At 44.6% G+C, this 19,511-nt stretch overlaps 1 protein-coding gene across 3 annotated transcripts in view; it reads right to left on the minus strand.

Annotated features, from left to right (window-relative positions):
• The window catches only part of LOC310671232 (netrin-4-like), a 60,787-nt gene that overhangs the window by 21,982 nt on the left and 19,294 nt on the right, over positions 1–19,511 (minus strand). For all 3 annotated transcript variants that reach the window (XM_083426974.1, XM_083426973.1, XM_083426975.1), the window contains exon 3: positions 16,840–17,103. In XM_083426974.1, the coding sequence (XP_083283100.1) occupies positions 16,840–17,103 (264 nt within the window). The remainder of the gene's footprint in view (positions 1–16,839; positions 17,104–19,511) is intronic.

Here is a 19,511-nt window from a genome sequence, read left to right on the forward strand (position 1 = left end):
GGGAGGGAGGGAGAAAGAAAGAAAGAAAGAAAGAAAGAAAGAAAGAACAATTGAATAACTGTCACCTTAGTATTTCAGTGTGTGAAGTCTTCTTTTAAACCAAATAAGTTATACAGTCATACCTTTGAAGTCAAACGGAATCCGTTCCGGAAGTCCATTCAACTTCCAAAATGTTTGAAAACCAAAGCATGGCTTCTGATTGGCTGCAGGAAGCTCCTGCAGCCAATCAGAAGCTGCAGAAGCCCCGTTGGACGTTCAGCTTTGGAAAGGTGTTTGAAAACTGGAACACTCACTTCTTGGCTTCAATCATTTGGGAGCTGATTTGTCCGGGAGCCAAGGCATTTGAGATCCAAGGTACGACTGTATATCAAGCAGAGATGGGTCAATGGGTCGATTTTGGCTTCTCACAGTTTCTCACTTTTCCAGTCTTAAGTTTGGTTCTCTACATTTCTAAATCAAATCCACCCCTCTCAAAAAGTTTAGCATTTTGGGGTGGATGTTTGCAAACAATTATGCCTACTATACAGAAAGTCAAGTTTCCTGATATAATGCATTTTCATGTGTTGTTTTCATGACTATCTACTTGTGCCTTGTAGGCCTCCTTCCGGCAACTCCTTCAGCCAAGCTCTGCTTTCTTTTGGACCACATCAGCAAGGTTGAGATGGGGGTCTTGTTGTCTGGGCAACCCAGGACCTCCATACACACTGCACAGTCTTGCTCCCTAAGGAGGTCACTTTGGTGCTGCTAACACAGAGACTTGACTTCACACCTGAAGGCACACTCCATTGTCTCTCAAGACAGACGCCAGCAACAACCCAAGCATATGCATTTTTGTACACATCATTTGGCTGGAGAACTGCAAAATTCAGAGCAGTATGAGTCTCAAAGGATGGATATGTTTCAATTTGCGTATTGCTTCAGAAAGTGCAAATCAAATAAGTTTGTTGTCAACTGTGAACTTAATCAAATTTCTCCCCATCCCTAATACCAAGTGCAGGACTGAAAAAAAAGTTGGATGGGATAAAACAGGAACAAGAAAACCACAATTCCGTGCCAAGGGAAAAAATTATGACTCAATCCTGTTGAATGCTAGGGACTTTCTGGTTAATTCAGAAGTAAAACATTTTAAGCCAGATGCATCACTTAAAAAAACAACAACAAACAGCCTTGAGAACCATGTAGACTTCATTTCTCTGCGTGTCTGGCATGACAGACACTTTGAAAGAGAAATATTCCCGTATCTTTTTGATTGGATGAAGAACTGGTGGCTTAAAAAAACAAAAACGATATTTGTTTGCTTGCTTGCAGGTGATAAAAAACTGGGAAGCAATTTGGCAGCATTGATAGCACTAACATTCCTACATAATTTGTACTTAACAGCATTATAAATATTATTATTTATTGTATTTCTATACCTCACTTCATCCAAGGATCACTGAACATAGCAGTCAACGTTTCACTTTTAAAAATGGAAATTCCCTTAGTCTGAATAGGATTCCTTGTAAGAAAAGGGAAAAGTTGACAGCTATGTCACTGAAGTTTACCACAGCAGGACAAGAGGGAACACTTGGTAAAATCTGGCAGATTTCTTTTTATGTTTGAGTGCTGGGATGTGGGGAGGCAGGATAACAACAGTAGGCCCAACCCAGAAGCTACATGGGTTTAGTCTATTTTTTGAACAAGACTTCTATACTGTGAGATTTTACAGAGCTCTCAAAAGAGTTCAGCAAGATCTTGTGATATCCTACTGGAAGCCACTGCTGCAGCCATGTGACCCCAGCAAGTGAGGCACTGGTTCAACAGGCATGGTTGGGGGGATGGGGACAGCACCTTCCCATTTTGCCTCAGGTGGCAAAAAAGGACAGGTCATCCCTGGGTATGCTTTAGCATGTATGTACGCTGTGGGTTAAACCACATAGCGTAGGACTTGCCAATCAGAAGGTTGGTGGTTCGAATCCCTGTGACGGGGTGAGCTCCCGTTGCTCAGTCCCTGCTCCTGCCAACCTATCAGTTCGAAAGCACGTCAAAGTGCAAGTAGATAAATAGGTACCGCTCTGGCGGGAAGGTAAACAGCGTTTCCGTGTGCTGCTCTGGTTCGCCAGAAGCGGTTTAGTCATGCTGGCCACATGACCCGGAAGCTGTACTCCGGCTCCCTCGGCCAATAAAGTGAGATGAGCGCCACAACCCCAGAGTCGGCCACGACTGGACATAATGGTCAGGGGTCCCTTTACCTATACCTTTACATGTGTATACTCTAGCCCGGCCCATTTCAGGCCTTGACTATCAGATTCCCTCTGACTTTTTGGGGTTGGCTTAGAGCAGCCAAGAAATAGAACCAGGATTTGGCTTAGCAGATGCAAGGGCTATGCAGATGGTGTCAGACCCCTACTCTATATATGTTGAAGTCAAGGCAAGCAGAGACCCAGTGCTCTCCACCCATGACGTCCCTGAAATATGCATGTCCTTCCTTCCTTCCACACACACACACTCACCATAACGATAGGCATTTTGCTGGTATATAATAACCAGCCTCTTGAATAATCCCCAGAAGCTAACTGGCAGCAAATGGAATTGAGCAAGAAGAGGATTAATGTGCTGCCTGTGATCTGCTCTTGTCACAACGTTTTGATTTCTGGACCTCAATCAAGAATTCCTTTTGTTCCCAGCCATCATAATCATGATGGTAAAGGAATGGAAACTACAGTTTCATGGTGGGGGTGGGAAGGAGCAGATTGGCTGGAACATTTGTGACGCAGGCTATTGTGACGCAGACTTGTGTTTCCATTTGGTTTCATCTTATCCTTCCTTCCTCTTGTGTTTCTCCACTTAGCCTCTTTTATCCTGCTGCTGATTCCTACTGTTGTTGCTACCATTGGTGCTATTTCTTGGCTGTCATTAGTCAATGGGGGCGGGGGTAGGGCCCATTGACTGAAGTTTGGGTACTGGAACCATTCCAGAACTGGGCATCTGATGCTGATTCACTGAAAATGTTTGTCATTTGGCTACATGTTCACTTTGTACTGCTGCCAAAGCAATTTTGGGCACAGAGAGATTTGCATATCATCATCAGCAAGTCACTTGCAGGCCCCAAGGAACGGGCAAGAATCCATATTGGGTTTCATGCAAACCAATACAATTTCTCACCTGCCCAGGAGTTGGGCAGCAACTTCTTCCAGATGAAAAGGCATATTCAGTAGGACAGGATGGAAGTGTTACCTGAGCTCCTGTCTTCTAACATGGATGAATGAAAGGGAAACTTTGGGCCTATTTACATACTCAAGAATCAGGCATTATCTGAAGCCCTGTGCAGATATTCAGTAAATGTGTTGTGTATGCGTGTAAGCAGGGTTGGGACTGATCGCTCTGTTCCTATGCCTGACCTACACAGTCATATTCACCTGCAGAGAAAAGCAACAGGTTACAATGACCCCTGATACAACACATTAGTTGAAAAGTACAATGGGGGGAAATGTAGGTATAACCCACCAAGAATTTGACATTTTATCATTCCAGAAGATTCTAGAACAATTCTTGTTTCCAGTGTTTTTTGACTGTTCCAAACTAAATTGATTGCTTCTTTCTTTTTTTAAAAAATGTGTCTAATAGCAAAAAAATTCCTTTAACAAAGACACAAGGCCAATTAAACCAGTTTATTAGCCTTTACAAGTGTTTCCAATCAGATGTCTCTCTACCAGCAGGATTAGTGCTGATTTTCCACAGGAGATGAAAGTAGCCACAAGGTCGCAATTAAATGATTAAAATAACCAAAACCCACCAGTAGCCAAGCGGTTAAGCAATCAAACCAGTCCCCTTTTAAATGTCCCATAGACATTCCTTTGAATATTTATTTATTTATTTAATCAATTTATATCTCACTTTTGTTCCTGAAGGAGCTAAGGGTGGCAATAAGAGGGTTTGCCTAAAAGTTAATATTAGGAAAGAAAATAAGTGAATCTGGGCTCTAACTCCAATGTATGGAATGGTGACAGGACAAAAGAAGGAAGTTTAGTTTCACAGAACCCACTATGTTAAAAAGCACAAATTTAAGTCTGTGGGCTCATTTTCTATATTATCTTTCAAAGACTTGTGCCTATATATATATCTTTGGATGCATACAAACATTACTGAGCATCCTGTGTCCATGTGCTACTTCAGATCTAGTTTTTGCCTTGGCCTTCTTATTAGCTGAAATTTCTATATAGCTTTCCAGGCTTTGATAGCTCTTTTGGAGTGGACATTCTGCTTGGTATCTGGTTGCCTTTGCAGCCAAATGGCCACAATATGGTTTCTCACTTCTCCTATGCCCTGGTTTTGTTTTGTTTCTTGAATATGAGTTGGTCATTTGCTTTCATGGACTTTGAAGAAGCACAAACTCAGGCCGAAAAGGAGAAACGAGCTAAGAAACAGGCACATTTGGCAATTCCTCGCAGTGATCAACTCCCGCCCAGATACCTATATCCCCACTGTGGAAGGATGTGTGGATCCACAATCACTTACAGAATCACTCCACATTGGCCTCCACAGTCACTTACAGAATCACTGTTAAGGCCATGTTCATGAAAGACAATCTTACTCAGCTAAAAGTAATTGCCAAAGAAGAACTCATACTTTTTTTACTCAGCCACACTACTGTGACTCTGGTGCCTATCATTTTCATTACAATTATATGGACTTGGTCCTTGTTTGGGGCTTGTTCACACATTATAATAAGGCATAAACCTACACCTGGTTGTTAGGAGCATCATGAGGAGCCATTACTGTCCTTCGTTTACCAGGCTAATATGTAGGTAGCGGGTTTTTCTAACAAACACTTTTCCAGCTGCTTTCCACCTGTTCCAGATAGAAATCAAATGCACATTTATAATTAATCTGGATTCCCATGGGAAGAAAAGCAGTCTGGGGAAGGTGGTGATCCGGAGTGGGGAAACAGCCACCAGAGGAAGGGTTTAAAATCTGTATTACCAACTGCTACATTTCCACTAAAAAAAAATCTTCTTCTGAGTATGTTTTTCCTAACAACGACAACAACAAAACCCCAGTGTTACAAGTATTTTCATGCAACAAATAAGATTCCTCTTCATGGACAAAGGTTTATGTGGGCAACTTTTCAGATATAACAACTCAGAGTCTTTTCACCCTAGCAGAAACTAGTCTGAATCATTCCACAAGCTGAATGTCTCTTTATTTCTTGGGTTAGTCAGCTAATTGGCATATACAGCTGAACTTCCATCCCAATAAAAACATGTTCGGTGAATTGCAAGCTACAACACACAGTAGCTCCTGTGGTATTTGGAGGTCACACAGACTGGCAAAGCTCAGATCAGATAGTGTACAAATTCAGTTGCTTGTGGGATTATGAGAGGGAACAGAACAAAACTTCTCAGAGAGGAAGATAATGTGTGCAAGGGAAAGCGACAGCCAAGTCACCAAGATGAAGGCCGAGATAGAGAAAAACTAGCTTTACCTTACACAACCCAGCTCAGCTACCCCAACCAACAATTCTATGGCATATAAGATGGCATATAAGAACAAAGCCCATAAGCAGAATGTGATAGCAATAGCACTCTCCCATTCATGTTCCACAGTGAGTAGGTATGGGGGAGACATTTGATTAAGTTTGCGTTTAAAGGTGAACCTACACAAGTTCCCCTTTCTGAAGCTATACACAAATCAAAATACAGCCATTCTTCAAAATTTGCAGATCTCCGAATTTCACAATGTTGTTTTCCAAATGAATAGTGGTGTGTGTGTGTGTGTGTGTGTGTGTGTGTGTGTGCATATGCTAGAGTAAAGAGTATATAACGATGCCCAAATTCATGAAGATAACATACAAAAATGCATTACACCAGCAATGTGAGGAGCAGTTAAAACCTCTGTTACCATCTTCCTGCTTTGCTTTGCTATTGCTCCCCCATGAAGGGAGAAAAGAGATGCTGGACCATTCCTGGAGGACACTGGACCCACCCACCACTGATTTGTAACAGCTGGCCTTGACACTAGACTTATGGATGGAGTGAGGATGTTAAGGGAGGGGGGATTATTGGTTTGATGTGAATGATTTTTGGACTAGGGGGGCAAGGTTGAGGGTTTTGTTTATTTGCCAATTAGTGGGCCAGAGTATAGCTTTGTTTATTATTTGAGTATTGTTAATGTTGTTTGATATTATAAATAAGGTTGGCATGTTCTTTCCCCCTATAAATGTTATGTTATATGAAATATTAATGCATTATATGGTTCCCTCTATATTATATATTGTTTTGTTTGCTATAAGTCGCTTGAAGACCTTCGGGTGACAACAACAAATATGTTTAATAAATAAATAAATAACAATAAAATTATATTTGGGGAAAGTGCTTTGGAAACACTGCAAATGTGGAAGTTTAAGAAGTGGCAGACAGCAGTGTTGTGCTTCGATGGCACCTTCAAGGGCAGCTCTACTTAAGTGTATCACAGTAAAGGTAAAGGGACCCCTGACCATTAGGTCCAGTCGCGGACGACTCTGGGGTTGTGGCGCTCATCTCACTCCTTAGGCTGAGGGAGCTGGCGTTCGTCCGCAGACAGCTTCCGGGTCATGTGGCCAGCATGACTAAGCCACTTCTGGCAAACCAGAGCAGCGCACAGAAACACCGTTTACCTTCCCGCCAGAGCGGTACCTATTTATCTACTTGCACTTTGATGTGCTTTTGAACTGCTAGGTTGGCAGGAGCTGGGACCGAGTCAATCCAAAAAGTTATAAAATAATGAATCAGCTTAGTAAACTCCTCCTACTCCAGTAAGAGGCAAAACCCATGTAACAGATAAAGTTGGCAAAAGTTATTCCTCACCACTGTTGATGCCTGTCTCTCCAAAAGTACCCCTAGGTGCCTGATTAGACAGGGGAAGGACCACTTCCTTCAGAGCCAACCTTGGATATGTTAAATATCCAAACTATGGTGTCTTTGCACAATGAATGCAAAGTTGTTACTCAGTTTTTTGTAGTAGGTCCAAACATCTCAATTCCTCTTAAATAGTCCTATAGTGAGGATACCACACCTTCCTTGCACTCAAAACTGCAATGTATTGCTGCACAAATGCCACAAGTTACCTATTGGAAAGCTCCTGTGGTATGAATAATTACCCTGACTTGCAACAATTTATGAACCTCTTAAAAAACAACAACAACCCTCTATTGGATGAACAAACAATCCACAGCTTAATCTACCGCTATTTAATGCTATTGGCTGTGGCCACTTATGTGATTCTATTTACGTGTGTCCTGTGATGTCATAGAGATGGTACAGGCCAGCTCAATAAAGGAAATCCAGAGCTGGAGCATCTCCAACAGATGCCTGACCACCTTCTACTTCAAGAACTTCGGTTCCATTGTCAAACTGTTCTTACTGCCAAGATGTTTCTCCTACTGCCTACTGGAATTCTATCACCCTGAAACTTAAACCCATTGGATCCAGTCCCAAGGATGCAGAAATCACGTCATATGCACTGTATGCAATACTGATGACAAAATCAAGCCAAACTGATCAAATCACAACATCTGCAAGTGAAGCTTCAGAGTAAAGGCAAAGATGAACCAGCAACAAAAATGGGAGGTATTTTTCCACATTCAAGAAAACAAGCTGAAAACTCATAAAGTTCATTCTAAAAAAAAAAAAAGTGTTAATGTATCTGGCTGCATTCTTCCTATTAAATTCTGAGAAATGGGGAATTTATGAATTTTAGTTAAACAAAACAATTCAATTCCATGCTGGATGAAGTCATTTAGTGGCACAACATTTAGAGGAAAATATAAAAGAGAAATCCAGCTAAGGTTTACAATCACTGTGCCAAGAGCGTGGGCCATAATGTGTTTTCTCTTGGGCAGTGTGTTTATTCTTCAACCAGCTGCGTTAATTTAATGTGTTATTCATCTTGTGAGGCTTCAACACTTGCATATTTAGCTGTTTGCTTTCCTCTTATCGACTCATTCCTTAAGTGGACCCATATTTCCTGTGGGTGGAGTTTAATAACATCCTTTGTTGCTAGGATACTGGGGGTGAATCCTAGATGTATGCCAGGGCTGTGGTGGTTCAGGATTTTTCTTAAAATGCTGTGGAACTCATACAGTTGTTATTTGTCCTCCTGACTTCTAAAACAATGAAATGGAAGCAAGGAATTTCCACCTCAGAAGAAAGCAAGGCAAGATTACAAAAACCTAAAGGTATATGAAGCTACATTGTGAAAGGAATCCTGGACTGTGTAATGTCATGTCTCACCAAGATAGAAGTATTTTAAACTACTTTGGCTTTTAGATTTCTTTAGAGAGCCAAACAAGGAAACTGGCAGAGTTTAGCTGTTAATTGGTGTTGCTCGCTTCTGGTTAAATGGGCTGGATTCTGATTTTGGAACCTGAATCTGGAGAACTTCTAAATATCTCAGGGTGAGGGGCTTTAGTTATCATTACTTCCCTACCATCCTTGTCTTCATTGCAGTGTGTAATTTTCTTTCCATTTCCTTTCCTCCACACATACCCGGAGCTCTGATTCAAATGCTTGTCATGCAAGAACCTTATGCATTTCGGTTTTTCTGGCCCACACTGCACAGCTGATAACCATGAGCCATGGCTAAAGCATGAATTCTTTGGGCCTGATACAAACTTGTAATTCAGAACTTCTTTCCCCTTTCTTCCCACGAAAGGCCCTGTCTGTTTTGAAAAACCAAATGTTGACTGGCACAGACCCTCCCCCCAAGTGTCCCTATTTTCCAGTCCCAGATTTACAGAAGCCATCCCAGTTTCTGATTTGATCCCAGAATGTCCCGCTGTTCCTTAGGACGTCCCTATTTTCATTGGATAAATATTGGAGCGCATGGAGTTATGTGGCCCCTGAGCCAAAGAGATAAATAACTATACAATCTTTAGAAGACATTTGAAGGCAGCCCTGTATATGGAAGGTTTTTTTTAATGGTTCATGTTTCATTATTGTTTTTATATATGTTGGAAGCTGCCCAGAGTGACTGGGGCATCCTCATCATTATGGAATAGTAAAGGGGGTAAAGGGGACCCCTGACCATTAGGTCCAATCGTGGCCGACTCTGGGGTTGCGGCGCTCATCTCGCTTTATTGGCCAAGGGAGCCGGCGTACAGCTTCTGGGTCATGTGGCCAGCATGACTAAGCCGCTTCTGGTCAACCAGAGCAGCGCACAGAAACACCGTTTACCTTCCCGCCGGAGCGGTACCTATTTATCTACTTGCACTGTGACGTGCTTTCGAACTGCTAGGTTGGCAGGAGCAGGGACCGAGCAACAGGAGCTCACCCTGTCATGGGGATTCGAACCACCGACCTTCTGATCAGCAAGCCCTAGGCTCTGTGGCTTAACCCACAGAGCCACCCGCGTCCCCATTATGGAATAGGAGATCACTATTTTCATTGGAGAAATATTGGAGGGTATGCTTGTATCTAGAGTGACCAGTGTTGTGACGTGGGGTTTGTGATTTCAGCTCTCTTGACATGATCTGCTGGAGACAGTTCTCTAGTAACACTTCTTTATTACAGCAAACAAGACTGAAGACTGAGGAGGGGAAAGCTACATTTATAGGGACAGGGGACTAGCTAGAAAGGATACATTTTGGAGGGAACAATATCAGGCAATCACAGTCCTGCCTTTTGGAGGAAACCAATAAGACAGAGGATCCAAATACAGCAGTTTAAATGAACCAATAGTAGCTGTACCCCCTGAAACCAAAAGGCAGTTACTTTACCCTAATGCAAATATAGACAATAATAATACAGATATAAAATCCTTTGACTCAATACACAACACCCCTCCCCCCCTAGTGAGCACAGCAGACGTAATCTCTCAGGTACTGTGGGGTCCTACAACTTCTACTTGATCTCCTGACAACAGGCGTTGCCGGTTCTGGATTGGGTGTTACCTGTGGTAGAGGGGCTGCTATAGGGGTTTCCTCAGGAACAGATGGAGTCCCAGACATCTCAGGGTTCCCTACCTGTACCTCGTCATCATGAGGACTAGCAGACCCTGGTTCATTTGCCGAAGCCCCTGGTGACTGCACCTCTGGGCCATTTTCACTCTGGTCTTGCAGCTCTGCGTCGTTAGCCAGGGATGAATTATCTGACTCCTCCCTGCTGAGCGCCCGGCGCCTCAGCTGATCTATATGTCTCTTCCAAACTTGCCCATTTTCCAAGGTTACATAATAGGACACAGGTCCACTAGCCCGGGTGACCACACCAGCCACCCACCGCGAACCTCGTGAATAGTTCCTCACCCAGACCAGATCTTCAGGGGCGAGATACCTTGTTGTGTCAGTCTCAGCCTGGGGGGTTGCTCTTGAATTATGGTTTGGCATTTTATCCGGGTGGACATAATCCAGCACCGTTACCAGTCTTCTACCCAAGAGCAGCTCAGCTGGCGACTTGCCCGTCGCAGTACACGGCGTCGCATGCTGCAAAAATAACATTCGCGCGATGCGAGCTGACCAGTTACCCTCCATTAAGCGCGCAATGGATTCTTTGGCTGTTCTTACCATGCGCTCAGCCTGCCCATTGGAGGATGGGTGAAAGGGCGCGGATGTGACCCCTCTTATGAAGTTATCAGCCAAGAATGCCCTGAATTCTTGGGATACAAAAGCTGCCCCATTATCTGATACAATGGTCTCAGGTAACCCGTGGGTTGCAAACAGCTGCCTCAACACCTTGATTACGGCAGCTGATGCCATGCTAGGGACCATCGCCACTTCTAACCATTTGGAATATGCATCGACGACAACCAAAAAGACCTTCCCCTGGAATGGCCCAGCAAAATCTAAGTGCAGCCGGCTCCAGGGAGATCTGGACTGCTCCCACCAGTGAACTGGTGCTCTGGCCACTTCTGGCCGCACCTCTTGGCATGCCTTACATGTTCGTACCCATTGTTCTATGTTCTGGTCCATTCCAGGCCACCACACATAACATCGGGCTAGCGACTTCATCCTGACCATTCCCGGGTGTCCCATGTGAAGCGTCTCAAGCACCCTGTTTCTCAGTGGTGCTGGGATGATCACCCTATCTCCCCACAGGAGACAACCCTTATGCATGGACAACTCGTGCTGCCTTGTCGCATAAGGCCTGAATTTGTCTTCATGCGGACCACCTGGCCACCCCCTCCCCACCCAAGTGAGCACACGGGAGAGAACAGCATCTTTCCTCGTTTTCTCAGCTATATCAGTAGCCGTTACAGGAGCCCCCGGAAGTGTTTCCAGCATCATTATGTGCTCCGCTGGAGCGGGATCCTCATTGCTCCCGCCAGGAAGGGGCAATCGACTCAGCGCATCAGCGTGGCACAACCGTTTCCCCGGCACATGGGTCAAGGTGTACTGGAACCCGTTCAGGAATATAGACCAACGCAACATTCTGGGGGAGAGAATTTGTGGCGTTTGTTTGTTCGGGTTGAACAACCCTAACAGTGGTTTGTGGTCCGTTTCAATGGAGAAATGGCGACCGTACACATAATCATGGAACTTTTTGATTCCTGCCACAATTGCAAGCGCCTCTTTGTCAATTTGAGCATAGTTGCGCTCCGTGGGCGACAACGTACGGGAATAGAAAGAGATGGGCTTTTCCGACCCATCCAGTTCCCTATGACTCAGCACCGCCCCCAGGCCGTATTGAGAGGCATCACATGCCAGGACCAGCGGCTTTGACTCATCATAATGAGCAAGGACGCTCCCGCTACTCAGCATTCTTCGCAAGGAGTCAAAAGCCTTCTGCTGCCCCTGCCCCCATCGCCACACATTCTTTTTCTGCAACAGTCTATGTAATGGTTCAGCTACCGAAGCTTTATGGGGTAAGAACGAATGATAAAAGTTAATAAGTCCCAGGAATGACTGCAACTCCGTCTTGTTCTGTGGTCGTGGTGCCTCGATGATGGCCTTAATCTTAGCATCTGTGGGGTGGATGCCTGATGCATCAATTTTAAACCCCAAGAAATCCACAGCTGGCACCCCAAAACTGCATTTTTCCTTTTTCAGTTGCAACCCCACCTCCTTGAACTTGAGCAACACTGCACGGACACGCGCAACCAGTTCCTGTGGGTCTTTTCCAGCAATCAAAACGTCATCAAAAAATGGCAAGACCCCCGGCAGACCTCTTAACAGGCGTTCCATGAGCCCTTGAAAAATCCCTGGGGCCACACAAACTCCAAATTGTAATCTGTTAACTCTGAACGCCCCTTTATGTGTGACAATAGTCTGTGCTTCCGCTGATTGTGGGGTTACTGGCAGCTGTTGGTAGGCTTGTGCCAGGTCAATTTTGGCAAACACCTTGCCCCCAGCCAGTTTAGCCAACAGATGTGATACGACTGGAATGGGGTATGAGTTTCCCCTGAGTGCCTTATTGATAGTACATTTGTAATCTGCACAGATCCTGACTTCCCCATTTGCTTTAAGGGGCGTGACGATTGGAGTCTCCCACTTAGCAGAGTCCACGGGTGAGAGAACTCCCTGCTTGACCAATTTATCCAGCTCTGCTTCGATCTTGGGTTGCAGTGCAAATGGCACTCGCCTTGGTTTGAGTCGGATTGGGGCCACCCCAGGGTCCAACTCGAAGTCAACTGGGGGCCCTTTATAACAACCCAGTTTTCCATTAAAGAGACCAGCAAACTCTTTGCATAATGCCTCGCTCATCTCAGGGCAGGTTTGGATTGAATTAAGCCCTGATATACTCAGTCCCAGGGCGGGGAACCAGTCAGTGCCCAGGAGACTGGGGCGACTGCCCTTCGCAATCACCAGTTTGAGTACAGCCTGTTTGTCCCGGAACTGAACTCTCACGGCACACATTCCCATAACATGGATGCGGCCCGCTGAGTATGACTGCAAGGTTGCCGGGAAGGGCTCCAGAGGGGGCAACTTACCCCTGGGGAAGAATGTCCTCGCGGTCTGGTCCGACACGATAGTGAATCCAGATCCGGAGTCCACCTCCATGTCGCACTGCTGACCCTCAATCTTCACCTTGACGTGTGCCTTGCCTTGCGCTGGGAACTGCACGACCCTCCCGTTGATCTCCGTTACATAGTGGCAGTCCTTTAGAAAATGGGTTGCTGTGGGCGGTCTGCGATGCTCCAGTCTAGGTGTTCCTGTCGCTCCCAACGCCGCCGATCTACAGACCCTGGCGATGTGACCTGTCTTCCCGCACGTCCGGCACATAGCATCCCGGAAACGACAACTCTTCCGCTCATGGTTTCCGCCACAACCTGGACACCTGCCTCGGTGATCTTTGTGCACTGTGCAGGCCTGACGCACTGACTCGACCCCACGGACTGGGCTCTGGCTCGGAGTAGCCTCTAGCTCGTCCATGGCATGCGCAACTTCTATCTGTGGCTTAGGGGCCTTGCGACTGGCATCAAGCTCCTCTCTTTCATAATTCTCCGTGGCGGTGGCCTCCTTCAAGGCTGAAGCAAGGGTAACCTCTTCTTTAGCCACGATGCGTCTTCTGGCTTTCTTGCTGCTCAGACCACCGATAAACCGATCCAGGAGAGTCTCTTCCAGATTTTGGAAGTCGCAGTGCTGAGCGAGCTTCCGCAGTTCAGCTAGAAATGCAGATACAGACTCCCCAGCACGCTGCTGCCTCTCATGAAACTCCATCCGCCGGGCCATCTTGGTCTCAGTAGGCGCCAAATGGCTTGTTAGGCAGGCAAGAATATCTTTGAGAGATGTCTCACTTAGCTTCGCTGGAGCAAGCAATGCCTTGGCCAGCTTGAAGGTCTCAGGCCCACAGTAGCTCAGGAATGTGGCCCTTCTTTTGCTGGCATCGGTGATCCCTTGAGCCACTGCGAAGAACTCGAAGCGTTCGACGTAGTCTTCCCACGTGTGGGGCTCTGATGGCTGGAAGGGCTCCAATACCCTTGGACTCTCCATTGTCCTGTGGCAGGGTCGTCTTCTCAGCTGGCCAGTGAGTCTTGTTCTTAGCTGCAATCCGGACTCTGAGGCAGGGCTGCGTTTAACCGCTCCTCAGCATTCCGGATCCCATCCTCGTCGCCAGTTGTTGTGACGTGGGGTTTGTGATTTCAGCTCTCTTGACATGATCTGCTGGAGACAGTTCTCTAGTAACACTTCTTTATTACAGCAAACAAGACTGAAGACTGAGGAGGGGAAAGCTACATTTATAGGGACAGGGGACTAGCTAGAAAGGATACATTTTGGAGGGAACAATATCAGGCAATCACAGTCCTGCCTTTTGGAGGAAACCAATAAGACAGAGGATCCAAATACAGCAGTTTAAATGAACCAATAGTAGCTGTACCCCCTGAAACCAAAAGGCAGTTACTTTACCCTAATGCAAATATAGACAATAATAATACAGATATAAAATCCTTTGACTCAATACACAACAACCAGTTCATGCACTGCTGAGAGAAATTGGGGGGGGGGGGGATTTCCTTCACAAAAAAGAGAGTAAAAATTTTGCAGGAAATTTGCACATGATAATTATTGTTATTGAAATAGAAATACAATGCATTTCACCATTCAAGCAGAAGACAATTCCAAATATAAGACTGTCCTCTGACCTTTCCTCTATAAAATAAGACACCTATTTGCCTCATTCTAGTTCCTTTTGTTTAAACTCCTGATATTTCTTGCTGCCTGATTTGTATTTATAGTAGGAATGGCAGAAGGTCATGTCTGTATAATAATTGTGTGTGCATGACAAAAGCTCTTTGGGAACTGTTCCATGTTTGGTTCTAGGGAAGTTCTCTTTTGGCCTCTGGCAATCTGAGGCCTAACAGATTTACTCATATAGGTTCTGGGGGCTGCAAACCTTATCAGCAGGAGGGATGGGGAAGCACAATTGTGTTTACCCCCAAAATTAATTGTGCCCCAGAAACATTAAAGTTGGGAGCTCGGAAACCCCTGAGGGGTTCTCCAAGTGTTCAGCTGTAACGCTTGAGGGGGAAACCCCCCCTCTCTTCTGCCTTCCTTTCTTCTCTCAAGGACAAGTAAACTCACCTTGGGAAAAGCAGGGAGGTAAGCAGCAGGTATAGGGAAAGGTCCTAGAGCCCAATAGGAGAGACCGGCAAAAATCACTCTTTGGTGCTGTGTGCACATTTCCCCATTTGAGTAAGGATGTGTGTGGAGGGAGGCTGCGACTGGACTGCAAGATCTATAAGGAGGACCTAGTCCAGGGGTAGCCAATGTGGTGCCTTTCAGAAGTTGCTGGAGTGCAGTTCCCATCAGCCCCAGCCAACAGTCATGGTTGATGGGAGTTGTAGTCCAACAACATCTGAACAGGTCCATGGTGGATACTCTTGGCACTAGTCCATGGATGTGCCTAGGCTGTACCTGCCCCAAAAGATCTATCTGGCTCCCTCCTAGTTATTGTTATGTCACTTCTTATTTTTGAATTTATTTTGTCCAGTTAATTTCTGTTGAGTTTTTAAGCAGTCTTCCCTGTATGGTGTCAGGGGACTGGCAGGTGGGCGTGGATAGGCCAAAGGGGCTTGGTGGGCATGAGGTTCTTCGCAACCCCTGGCTTAGAAGGCCTTAGCAGTAGCGCTGCTTCTCTCTCCAAGCATCCCACCTGACACAGCAATAGGCCTTTCGCTATTTCATCATCACCTGCCAAACGCATTTTAATCAACTTCATTTTAAACTGCTGGGAAAGATAAACACTGAGAAAAGGGTTCTTACAATTTATTTATTTTTTTGAACATGTAGGTAAATGTAAGTCACAAAACCCAAATGAGCTTTGCAAATTTGCCCTCATTCTGTCATTTTGTTTTAGATGTAATTATAAACTTGTTCCCAGCTTATCCAAAAAACGACTAATTCCCAGACTCCTTGCAAATCTGGCATTTCTCTAGAGGCCAAAATAAGGTTGGAATTGAGAGCCGCTGTTAATCAGAAGAGGATTTAACATTCCCTCCAGGTCTTTCTTTCCTTCCTTCATTTCAAAAAAGGGAATTATTTGAAATATCCAGTGCCCCGTACATTGTTAGTATTTCATCAGTGTTTAAATATTAATAGTTTAACACTTCACATCCATTGAGTATGGCCAGGAATAATGAAAGCACATGTCTTAGATGTTTAGCTCTTCATTCATAATTGCAGAACTGCAACTTTAAAGTCACATAGGCATACCGCTTCAGAAGCAGATATCTCTCCAATTTAATTTCACCAGATATTCCGTGGGATTGAGACATTATGTTAGAACAGAGTTGCCATCCTGTGATGATTGTCCTTTTCTGCACAAGTAACAAGTACCAAGGTATATCAACCTGGTAACTCTTATGGAACTTTCATGTGCAGAACAATCCCATCCTATCCCATGCTAAAGGAAATTTGGATAAAGTGGATGTGTCACTGCACCTGTCTTGGCTGGGACTGATGGAAGTTGTGGTTCAAAACATCTGGAGAATACCCGGTTAGGGAAGCCTGTTCTACAGAAAGGTATCAGCAGTAGATGAATTGTTCAGATTACTCTAGCTAGACTGACCCCACCAACAACCAGAGGGCCTACTGCCTTGGCTATATTATTTTTATTGTGATTTCATTAATATCTGATTTGACTTCATTTGTGCTCAACGCTGAAAAGAATTCCGTGTCAAAAGCTATAATAAAATTAATGTTACCACAGTGGCATAGAGCTTGGTTGTGTGAAAGTTCTGCAGCAGGCCTGTCGCCACAGCAACATTTGAGCTGGGCCTAAGTTCTGATCAGAGAAGCCTGAAACAGGTATTTTAATTGTTTGGAGATACACACTGTGGCCACATTCAACAACCTGTGGTCTATTAGCCATGCAAAAGGATAAATCTAATGCCCTAGATATGCAGGGCTGTTTTATGTTGTTTTTAAGAAGGCATAACTTGAATACTTACCATGTTGTCCACAACAACTGTCCCATTGGCAAGTTGGCATTCTTCCGCATGGCCATTGCAAAAGCAGCTGCCTCGGACAATTAGGTCATAGATGGCATAATGGGAGAATCTGTGGGGCTTCTCCAGCAGCCCTGAGCCTTGGCAAGGACACTCTTGTCTCTTTAATAAGAGGAGCCGCAGATTGGTGAGTTTCATGAGGTCTTGTGCTTCAGGACCGTATGGGTCTTCAATCTTGTTAGCAGGAGTTAAGGCACGAAAGATCACCTGGAAGCAGAGAGAGAACAATCTAACATGAAGTCGAGTTCTCCACATGTGATCAACAGAGGTTTTATTTAGCTATGCAGCCCATTTACAGTGTTTTTCTAGCAATTTAACTCACATGGCTTCCCCCAAAGGATCCTAGGAATTGTGATTTAGGGAGGATGCTGAGAATTCCCTGTTAGAACAGAAGAATTTCACGACAGCTTAAAAGTCAATGGGACAATTGTTCCCTCAAGGCAGAACGCTAAAAACCACTGTTTACATTAGTTTCAAAGCTACTATTCATGGATAATACTTTGCAGATTCAGAAACCTTTATTTTTGCTTTGTCTTGAGTCCTGCCAGCAAAAAGTACTTTGAGTTCTCTCATCCTGGGTTTTGGGCAACAACACACTCTGTCTGGAGCTCGATCAGGGCTTCCATTGACATCACCTCATTGTTCTTTTCCCCATCGTCTTCCCATCTCTTTAGAGGACACCAATTTGCAAGTGGCCCAGGGTTCAAACTGGAGATGTCCCTTGCTCCTGGGAGCAATGGGCAATGTGCCTAGCCTAGGCTGCCCAGTGCAGGTGTTCACACATTCCTTGATCAATGGAAGCACGAGAAACAACAGAGGCCCCTTCCGGCCAGCTGTCCACATTCCCCTGAGGAATGGAACCATGTGCAAACAGCCCATTCTGTTTAGCACAGGTGCCCAGCATTCTTTCGATGGACAGAATTAAAGCCCAGTGACCAAGTTTACTCAATCCACGTGCCTGCCTGAGCTTGGTTAATGGAAACAAAGGCTAACCGACAAGCTTATTTAGCTCAGATAGCACCATTCCATTGTTGGTAGAGAAGCACTGAAATTCAATATGAATTCAAAAGCCACTGAGAGAATAAATCTGGAACTGAGATTTCCTCTTCTGAAGTTCAAAATCCAAGAGCCCCAAATAGTCACATGATCCTGAAATCAACACCTGAAGCTGGGTATCAGGAGCGCATGCACACAAAAAAATGTTTTTCCTATTCACTGTTGTACCTAGAGGTAACAGTTTTTTGCAGTTCTAGGTGCCATCAAGCAAAGTCTGAGATGTGTATGTGGACTAGCATTTCTTTACATGTTTAGCTTGCTTTTAATGTCTGGTGCTTTGCTGATGGCATGAAATACCTAAGGACACCCACTGAAACCAACACAACCCCTGATTTCTATATTCGCCTTATGATGATGATGGTGATGATTTAGATATTGCCCTATATCCAAGGATCACAAGGTGGTTTACAGTCTCTGGTGTCTCTTAACAGAAGAAAGAAGTGTCTTTGGGTATCGACACACATCTTCCTCTCAGCCATCATCTGAGAAATCAATGTCAGAGAAGGCTTTGGAAAGATCACAGCCAAACCCAAAAGCATAGTAAATCATTGCAGTGAAAGTAGGTGTTTATAATAAGGTAGACAAAACAACATTATAGTTGAAAAGTGTACATCTCAGCAAGGCTTACAAAGAACCATATAGCACATTATTATGGACCATTCCAGTGGCATTGCCCTCTTGGAACCAAGCTACTTGTTTGGTGACAGAAACATTTCTGAAGTCCTCCCAGTTGTGAAAGCTGTAATCAAGGCCTTGAAACTCTACTGTGGTGTTATCATTTGAGGAATATTTTTAGAACAGGATGCCAGCTGCTCAGAGCATTCCTCAATACGATAACAATAATTTTTGTGCTATATGGTTCCTTGCAAATTAAATCAACAACAAAGAAAATGCAACGTTTAAAAACTGGCAAATTTGTTCCATCATTGTTCTGCCCTGTTATAAGTGTTCCTAAGATCTGTTTTAAGCTGAGTAAATAGTTGATTTGACTCTAGTTTCTAGAAAGAAGAAGACAGATAGCAAAGGTTTCCAGTACTTTCCATTCTTTTGCAAATATGTATTTCTGGCCTTGCCTTTCATATTTCATATTATTTTGCCATCTCTTGGTCCCCATGAGCTGTTGGATATCGATCCATCAGCAACAAAGCTTATTGTATGATAGGCTTGTCCCAACGGGTTCTGAATATCTTTATATGGAACTTCCGCTTCCCACATCAAAGTGCAATTCTATGATTAATTCACGGCCTCTTTCTGCTTGAGAAATGAAGCTCTGGGATGAGCAGTTTCCTCAGCTCTCTTGAATTACCAAAGACGTAGAATGCTGCTGACTAGAAGGGGGCAACAGACCACTGTGAAAATGAATTTGTTGGGAAAGGAAGGCAGGGATGTTAGCTGCTCATAACAAATACATTCATTTTGGCAACTGGCCAAGAGGAGACAATTCTAGGCAGGCCAGTAAAATTCTGCCTGCTTAGACAACTTGCTCTGGTCTCCCTCACCAGCTCGCTTTGCTGCAGTTTATCTCATTTGCGCCTAACCTATTGCTTCCTGCCCACCAC

The sequence above is a fragment of the Podarcis tiliguerta genome (genome assembly GCF_965153285.1).
Source record: "Podarcis tiliguerta genome assembly, chromosome: 2".
In the NCBI taxonomy this organism is placed as follows: Eukaryota; Metazoa; Chordata; class Lepidosauria; order Squamata; family Lacertidae; genus Podarcis; species Podarcis tiliguerta.